Source organism: Channa argus, chromosome 8, assembly GCF_033026475.1.
Source record: "Channa argus isolate prfri chromosome 8, Channa argus male v1.0, whole genome shotgun sequence".
NCBI classification, from domain to species: Eukaryota; Metazoa; Chordata; class Actinopteri; order Anabantiformes; family Channidae; genus Channa; species Channa argus.
In genome coordinates, this window is record NC_090204.1 from 13462040 (window position 1) to 13471269 (window position 9230).

A 9230-nucleotide genomic window follows, 5' to 3' on the forward strand; every position below is an offset into this window, starting at 1 on the left:
TGCATTTTGTAGAATAAACCCCAAAACAGATCATTTTACTTTCATTTACATTTGTAAGCAACATTTAATAGAACTACACAGTGGAAACCCCTGAAGATACAAATGGTTGTTTCATTCTTAATCTTTTAAGTGGTAACTTCTAAACCGATATGGCCACATTTTACAAATGTCCCTACATTATGCATGTAACAAGCATTAAATTGATTTTAATGCTTGTTTTGTGTCCTTGCATTTGTTGAACCACTGTAAAAATCACCATTTAAAGTGCAGCATCTTTACTTCTGCAGAGTTTGCATCGACCAACTACATCATTGAACTACATAAATGTATAACCTTTGGTTTAGACATTTTGTTTAAGTGACAAGTCAACAGTTTAACCCAATTTTATTAGTTTCTTTTGGAAAACCTATTGCAGACAAAGGATTTCTTGCAACAACACATTTCAATCTACAGTGTACATTTATAAAGGTTGTAAATAGGAAGGTCAGCTGAAACACGACTGAGTGCATTACAGTTGAAGCTAACTGGTTCAGCAACAGAAACAAACATGAAGCTGGTGCTGGGTTGTGACTAACAGTCTGAGGAAAATAACTAAATCCTGACCAGTAAAATATTTACAAATACAGCATTTAACCTGAAAATGCTGTATATTCTACTGTCAGACAACAAAAAGAGGAAAAAAACAGCAATGACAATTTAAAATAATGTCCCATGTTTTTATATTTTTAGTCTTCGTTTTCTTAACTTTACAAAAATCATTTGGCCTTTTTTCCCCCTCTACAACCCCTCCCCAATGCTTCTACAGTTAAGACAACAAATCATTTTAACTCCGATCAGGCACAGACATGTTGTAGTCTATATTAAAAATATAAAAGAGGACAGTGGAAGGACAACGCAAACTGGTCCCGGCTCTGGAACGTTCTTAATCACTCATCTCCATGTCTTCCTGATGGTGATCATCTCCATTCAGTCGGGACTTTTTGGGGATTTGGCCTTCGGATCTTTCCATCTCCTCCTGGCCTTTGGGTGATGAGATGGAGTCTGAATCACTCTTCCTTTCATCATCCTCCTCCTCTCCTTCCTTTTCACTGTCATAACCTTGTTCCTCTTCATCGTAATCCCTGGTCACCTGTGTGACAGCATTAAAGTACTAAGTGATATTGAAAGAAGGTAAACATTTTGGAATTAGTTATTGGGTAATGCCTTCTTTGAAATATAAAAATCAGAATAAATTCACCTACTACAATATTTATGTAACAAAATATTTTAAAATATTTCCATCCCTGAACATACCTTAACATCTCCTTTCTCACTGTCAGACTTGCGGTCTCGATCCCGCTCCTTGTCTTTGCTCTTTTTCTTCTTACTGGTGGAGCGTTCTCGTTCGTCTCTGCTCCGGTCCCTGACCTCCCTCCTTTCTCTGTCCCGGTCCTTCTCACGATCCTTGTCCTTCTTCTTTTCTTTCTTGTGGCTGTGACCATTGCATATATACACACACACACACACCATCATGATGTTTAGCTGCTTTACTAAAGGTTGTAGTTACTGTATGTTAAGTAGAGGCATCGAACATGACAACTCACCGTCTGAGCGATGGAGACCTGGAGAGCTTCCTCCTTGGGGAACGAGATGCACTCCGGCTTCGCCTGTGCCTACTGAGAGTCACAATTTAAAAATAAAAGTCAAAAATCTAACAAAATAAAAAAAATAACTTATTCCTTTATTAAAGTTAGCATGTCTATATTAAATTTTAACACTGGCACCCAAACTATACATACATTGTATTGCTTTAAACACATAAATTTAAAGGAATGGTACATATTATGAATGGCTTTTTTTTGTATTACCGCTCAAACCACTCACCGACTAATGCTTCGAGACCTTCGGGCACTGCTGTAGCTTTTGGGAGGAGTCTTTGACCTTTTCTTAGACTTTTCCTCCTTTCTCCTGTCCCTGATGAAGACACAGGCAAGGCCAACAACATAAGCAACCCACAGCACTACATAGGAAACTGACTACAAGTTCACTGTGTTATACAGCTAACCTGCTTTAACAGGTATAAGTTACAAAACGAGATTTAGCACACACACTACAAAGTGGATAGAGATAGCATAAATATGGAATTTTACAACTTCTGGTGTGATTTGCTCGACAGACAATCCTCATTAATCCACTACAGTCAAGCTGATGAGAGACACTGGTAGATACTGCTGGTCCAAACAGTAACTGAAGACTAAGACTTAAAGACTGTTTCCCCCAACTCTCACAGATTTCTAGTTTACAGCTTCAGGTTAAGCGGAATGTGGTATCTGTAATGTTTCCTGAGTACGAGTGCTAGCACACAAGGACAGTATATGACTCGATACTGGTATCAGTACATCCGTAAAAGATTTAATATTCTGACCTAGATCTACTGCGGCGACTTCTATCCCGGGAGTGAGACCTCCTCCTTCGAGGGCTCTTAGACCTCCTCCTACTCCTTGAATGGGACCTCCGGCGAGACCTGCTCTTTGAGCGTCTACCAAAATTGGAATTAAACAGATTTTTTAAAATTACACAGTTGGATTTATTGATCATGTTTTGTATGTGAACACAGTCTATAATTTGCTCTCACACTTGGAATTATTAGTGCAGTGACAGAATTTGTTATGCAGGTGTCTTTACCTGTGTCTTGAGCGAGATCTAGATCGCCTGCGTCGGGACCGCGAACGGGAGCGGGAATGTTTGCGCTTGTCATCTTTCTTATCTACGTGAACAAAGGCAAAGTTTAAATGTAGTAGAGGCTTATATCTAATGTGATCAAACAAATATTTGACATCGACTAAATGTAATGCCTATACATCATTAAAAAATAAATGTATAAATAAAAACAAAAATCTGCAGCATTTTCATGCTTTATATTTAAAGGTGCCAAATAAAACATGCTGCCTAGGGCCAATCCAGTATCCTACATTATCATTGACACAGTCCCACAACGTTCCCAAAGGTTTCTGTAAAGGAGATTCAGAAAGACAACTCACTTCCCGGTTCAATGGCAGCAGAAATCAAAGACTGGGCCTCTCTGACTCTCTTCATGGCCTCTTCAATCTCCTTATTGGAGGCGTCAGTTTTTAGCCCTGGATTCAAGTTCAGTCCGGCTGCTAATTGATTCAATCTGCAGGTACAATCAATTATTTAGACTTTATATTTAGGACAAGGCATATTTAGACTGGACAGCATACATGAGATGCATTGTTTCTTACTTGGGGTCCATGGACTGCATTAGCTTCAGGAAGTCAGCAGAAAGAGCCTGAAAGAGATGAGTAGCACCTTGAAACAGCAACTATTTTGTTTGACTACGCTGCAACTACCAATGTGACTGATGAGGTACTCACCTGTGGGTTCATGTTAGGCCCTGGTAGTCCCATGGCAGCTAGCTGCTCCATGTTTGGAGCTCCAAGACCTCCAAATGGTGTTGCCCCCATCTGAAATATGAGTCACACACATCTATGAAATAACCCACTTCCAACTTTAACTTGTTTCTGTAGCTACATCTGCAGATCCTTATATAAGAAATACTTAAAATATTTTTTCCCAATATTTTGTCAACTCTAAATAAAATCATCTGTCTGCACTTTAGTACAACAGCAGCACAGAATACTCCTCTCCAAGTCTGAACAAAAATTCAATATTATCACATTCATGAAGGAGGATTAACTACAGGATAGCTGGCATAGACTAAGTCTAATAAACTTACAAATGAGTAGAAATCCATCCATTCACAGCTATACCAGCAGAGCTAATTATGGCCTCAATTATATCTCCCTTAAATGGAAACTGGGTGAAGTCTAGGTAGAATTTACATGAAATCAGTCACTATCACTCATCCCCATCATCCTCCTTCTGCTGGGTGGTGGAGACTCTCTGCTGACAGCTACAGGGTCTTGCATGGTTTAGGAGTGTGGGGGCTGCTGTCTCAGTGACAACCAGAATTTTCATATTCGCTAATCTTATTGGTGTTTTGAAGAATTGATATAAAGTCAGAACATTAAATTTATATTTGCAGGCTACTTAACTTTTTTAGAAAAAAAATGTGCACTGCAAGGTAATTTTCATTATTGTGCCAATTCCCAAATCTTAGTATGCCCCAGGTGTCATCTTTACGGTCGCGGGGACAACAGGACACCGTTAATTTCGATTAGGAAACACTCCATTATGAAAGAAATGTAGTGTAACATGTTCAGTCCCAACTGGTCTAAAAGTCAAGTACTTCTCATCCTCCTTTCACACCGAGACTGCTCATCATATAGAGTAAAAAAACAACAACAAAAAACATTTATTTTAGCAGATTACATTTTACTTCAAAAAGACTTCCATAAGAAAATCCTACACCTAAAGTACCTTTGCTTCATGATCTATTGTGTTTGCCATGTTGCTGTTTGTAAGCTAACTCAAGGTTACAGGCTTTTGTATGTAGACACACCATCATAGAGCTTCTTTTAACAACAACGAAAAAAAAAAGTTAGGAAATATTGACTTCTCGATTGACATATCTTCTACATACAAACAGCATGGATTGGTTTTAGAGGTTATTTAAATGAATGCTGCCCAGATGATATAAAAAATTATCTAAATCAAATTGAAAATAGTCAGCAGCAAAGTGTGAAAATGTTGACAACATCTCAAATAAACAGATTTAAAGATTCCAACGATTTTAAGACTAAAAGAACTCACTGTGGCCAGAGGATTGGGTGTTGGAAGCAGGCCTCCACCAGGCATCATTCCTGCCACAGCATTGGCTGGAGCCAGCAGCGACATAGCTTTAGATTCATCAGGAATGACTCCTGGAGAAAAACAACATTTCAGAGCATGCTCCAAGCTAACATCAGCAAACACTCAGACAAGACTTGCAGACAAGCCACCTCAGTCTAACTACTCTGAAGTAAAAAAAATAAATAAATAAAAAATTATTAAAAAAAAAAAAAAAAAATCCACTTTTTGTCTTGTCTGTAAATCTTGATTCCTGACTTGTTTTGTGAAAGTATGATTTTAGGATTAGCAGCTATGAGTTTAAAAGTCACAATACACACTGTGGTCAACACTGCCAAGATTTTATCACCTGTACTTGTTTTTTAAGTCATGAACCAAACGTAAGCAAGCACAGCCAGTTGTCCCGTGGGATGTGCTCTCAACTTTCATTAGATGTTTTATGAACAAGCGACTCGCGCCGGCTGCTTCGCTATAAAGCACACAAAAACATTGAGATACAGAAAACAAAGTTCATGATTTGGGTGCAGACAAGGGTACATTTCAATATCACTTACCATTACCAATAGAAAAACAGAAAAGGTTCAGTCATTTTACCTTTTCTGAGCAATTGTTGGTGGTTACTTTGTACAATCCCACCACAAAAAATTACTTGGCAACCAGATAAAGTGTTGCTAACAAGCTAAAGTACTGCTAACCTTTAGACAATGGTATGTCACAAAAAATAAAATAAATAAAAATAAAACAAACACTGTCCAAGATTATCTGCACTAAACAGTTATGGGCTAATGCCAGCAAAAGCCATGGTAAAAATCATTAAAACAATGTACCCAATGCTGAAGAAAAACGAAACAGTAAAATCAAAGGGAATAACTTATGGAGATGATCATCCATGGCAATCTGAAACAGGCTATTTTTCATCTGACATTTTTTTTTTTTACATTTTAATAGGGGGAGAGAGAGAGAGAGAGACAAACACACACCCATGCGCACACGCACATACACACACACAACAGAAAAGACACTTGAGAAACAGGATAAGGCTGCAGAAGACAAAACTGTTGGTGGCATTTTCAGCAGGGCCTGGTATATAGGGCTGGCTGAACCAGGAAAAAGAACTGTAAAACACAACAACAAAAGAAACACCACTGTTAAAGGTGAGATTCACTCAACTCTTTCAGAGTCATGTGTGGAGAGGGTCAATAAAAAAGCGACATCAAGCAGAAGCTTAATAGTACTTTTTATCTGTGTGTTTGTTAAAATTTAGTAATACAAATGCACAGAATACAAATAACACAAGGCTTTTGGCACATGGAGCAAGTAAAAGCTAAAGGTGCTTGTGTGCTTATGAAAATTAATTACCAAATTATATGCCAATTAAGTTTCACACCATCTAAGAAAAGTAATTGTAGCTAATGGCACACACCATGGAAATCTAGTCTAGCATGCACAGCTGATCAGGTATTCTACCTTAAATGCTTTGTGCCTGAAGTAGGGACGTCCCGAACATTTCTTTTTGTTCCCAACTTCAGTGATTATCAGCCTGACTCAGTTTTTAGATTTTTCTTTGTAATACAGTGGCACTGTGTACAAATCACACAGGTCTTTTCACTTGTTGATTAGACTCTTCTTACTGTGGCCGAGTGGCATCTCCCCACTTTGTAGTTGCTTTGCACCTGTTAGAACTGGAAAACTTATACCTGGTGACCTCAGCCAACTCCCACCGAAGCCTGACAAAAACTGACTCTAGAAATAGATCTATTTAGCTAATACCTGTCGTTATGTGAATGTTTAATACGGTTTTATTAAAACAGTAGAGTGAGAACGTCAAAGCAACTTAAATATATGCTACTCATCACAAAAATAATTTATACACAAGTTTAAACAGTGTTCTACTAAAGATATTTTAGAACTATGTAACAAATATATATGGTAAATCAGTCAAATAATTGTATTTGTTTCAGACTTTTTCTTGGGTCACTACTAGTTTCTAACAAACTGAAAGATCATCATTTATCAACTGCAACTGAGATCACAATATTAATCCATACTGGAATCTTATATAGGTTATTTCCTGTGATTATAAATTAAAACACCAATCATAATGTCTTTAGTTATAAGTACTATTCTCCAATTTATTTCTAATGTTTTTCTACAGCCTCTTATTCTATCTTAGTTGGTTTATTGACCACCTAGTGGATAATAATGTAGGTGTCACAAAAGGTGTCAAATCTAGGTGTCAAACAAAATAGTTGAGGTTTAAAGGTGCTACTCATCTCTTTCAGGCTCTTTCTGCAGACTTCCTTGAACTCGCTTTTTGGCACAGGCTCCAAAACTGGTTCTAACTTAAGTATCAATACCAGTTTTATTTTATTTTTTTGTGTCTTAATACAGATTTGCTCGGGGCATCCCTACTTTGATGCACACCTGCTAATGTTATACATTTTATTTGAAAAATATTAAAATTTTCAATGAGAAGAACTGAGCTTGCCTTGCACCCTCTCCCTATCCCCCTGGTTTTGCTTAAAAGTTGTGCAGCTAATTTTTTCAAAGAAAAGATCCTTGAACAGAGAGAAAAAAATAGTTAATGTTTTACTGCAGAACAAGAGATAGAAGGGGGCTTGCGAGTCTGGTGCGATTATTTTTTCAAATCTCCTGGTGGACCACTTTCAGCGAGCAAGGAAGGGGCTCTCTGCAAATGACTTGTCCACTATGAAAACCACAACACAAATAACAGAGAGAGAAGTTTACAGCTAGATTGTAAGACATGGACAGAAATGTACATTACCCTTTGCTTGGTCAGAAAAACTCACAATGGGTCATAGTTTTTCCTATTACATTAAATACACCTACACATTGTGATGTACTGTATGTTTCATTGATAGCCACGTGAGTGACAAAAATAAAACAGAAACCCACCTTCTGCAAAAGGGACCACAATCAAGGCTCTGTCCACGAAGACTGTGTTCGTCAGGTGTTGAGAGACTCCCACTGACTCAGGTTCATGGAACTTTACAAAACAGACACGTGAAGTCACAGGCAAGGGAGAGTCACTGGAAGAAAATACAGATATGTTGTGCAAAGAATACAAATAGGGAGAGCTAACATGCCTTCTTCAGATGGTCATTTTGTGTCCTAGAAGCAAGTAAGTTAATATTAAGTCCTCTGCTTAGTACAACACAGTATAATCTTAAAATAAATCTCCTTATAATTCTGTTATCACCACAATGACCCATAATTTGTTTAGGCTCATGGAGATACTGACAATCACAGATTCTTTGACCATTTATCTTGGATTTTGTTCTGGATGCCTCTAATGTGACTGAACTGCCAGTGTATTGGATTATCTGTATCACATTTCCTACCTGTACAGTAGCCAGGCATAATTCATTAGAAGAAAATACAAAGCAGACAAACATTATTTCCTACTATAGTGAACATTAAAAATACCTCACTGCAAAAGGTCCTGGTGGAATTCTTACTACCAAGGGGATTGCGTAGTGAATCACTGCTATGATATCTACATTCATTTCACTCAATTTAGGTTAAGCATTTGTTAAGTGTTCACAAATGCTGAGCACTTCACGATTACAGCTAGAGCTCAACGAATGCTTAATTAGATACTAGTCAATTAACCATTTAGTGACACTACATTTCTCAAAGCACTTAAAATGGAACATTTCTAAAAACACAAAATAAACAAAACTAATACATTTTCTTTATTTGTATGAACTGCAAAAATTTGGTAATATATCAGCTAAGTTGAGTTTTGTATATTTAAGGAATATGAGAGCCGTCTCCACTTTTAGTGCCTTTGCTGGCTAAAGACCCGCGCAAGCATTAGCGTTCCGTGAACTGAGGCCTACTAGACGTTACAGGCCTCATGGGAAGGCCACTGTAAGCTGCGCTAGCTAGCTCGGTGAGACACAGGTATTCTGCGTATATCGGATAATACTCACTCAGGTGGAAACAGTTTGAGCTCTTCTATGTTTCCGAGAAATCCAAACAGAGTCCGCATTTGCTCGGACGTCGTACTCGGGGAGACATTAGTCACCTGAATGACGTGCGTGCTGGAATTCATTTTTGCGATCGTTAGCAAGCTAGCTAGCTGTGTGCTAGCAACGCGCCTGAATGTAAAACCAAAAAAGATGGAATGAGAAACGTTTACGAGAAAAAAAGCAGGTTTAGGCGACTAAAAAATCTCGCATCGTTCCTGTAAATCGACGGTTCTTTGTATTTGCCACGGGCGAGGCGACCACAGCCGAGCACAAGAAGCAACAATGCCACTGTCGTAACTGTCGTGATGCAGTGACGCTGCCTTCAGTGCAATTTGTGCAGCTCGTAGCTATGAGTTTTCTGCAACTCCAAATGTTTTAAGTGATGTTACTAGTGATGGGAGAAGTACCGACAACCCTTTCTACATCAGAACCACCGTTCATTTTCACTTTGTACTGACGTTCATTTTCACTCTGTACTTAGTTAAT

The 9230-nt window shown here is 38.2% G+C and overlaps 1 protein-coding gene across 3 annotated transcripts; it reads right to left on the bottom strand.

Annotated features, from left to right (window-relative positions):
- Positions 1-367: 367 nt before the first annotated feature.
- On the bottom strand, positions 368-9063 carry LOC137131962 (serine/arginine-rich splicing factor 11-like). Of its 3 annotated transcripts, none has more exons than XM_067513895.1 (12): positions 8706-9063; positions 7666-7799; positions 4714-4823; positions 3375-3464; positions 3243-3289; positions 3021-3154; positions 2665-2746; positions 2405-2518; positions 1864-1953; positions 1584-1655; positions 1294-1471; positions 368-1129 (listed from the first exon to the last, which is right to left on the bottom strand). In XM_067513895.1, the coding sequence occupies exons 1-12, from the start codon at positions 8825-8827 to the stop codon at positions 923-925; spliced, it is 1380 nt and encodes a 459-aa protein (XP_067369996.1). In that variant the 5' UTR covers positions 8828-9063; the 3' UTR covers positions 368-922. The 3 variants fall into 3 exon arrangements, with proteins under 3 accessions (XP_067369996.1, XP_067369995.1, XP_067369997.1); XM_067513894.1 differs by having other exon boundaries at positions 368-1150; XM_067513896.1 differs by lacking the exons at positions 7666-7799; positions 8706-9063 and adding an exon at positions 5099-5564 and having other exon boundaries at positions 368-1150.
- Positions 9064-9230: the final 167 nt, after the last annotated feature.

Excerpts from the sequence above, each read along its gene's own strand:
- LOC137131962 (XM_067513894.1), bottom strand. The coding sequence starts at position 8,827 with ATGAATTCCAGCACGCACGTCATTCAGGTGACTAATGTCTCCCCGAGT. Across the intron at positions 3,155-3,242 it reads ATGCAGTCCATGGACCCCAA|ATTGAATCAATTAGCAGCCG; the intron begins GTAAGAAACAAT and ends TTGTACCTGCAG. Across the intron at positions 1,656-1,863 it reads AGGTCTCGAAGCATTAGTCG|TAGGCACAGGCGAAGCCGGA; the intron begins GTGAGTGGTTTG and ends TGTGACTCTCAG.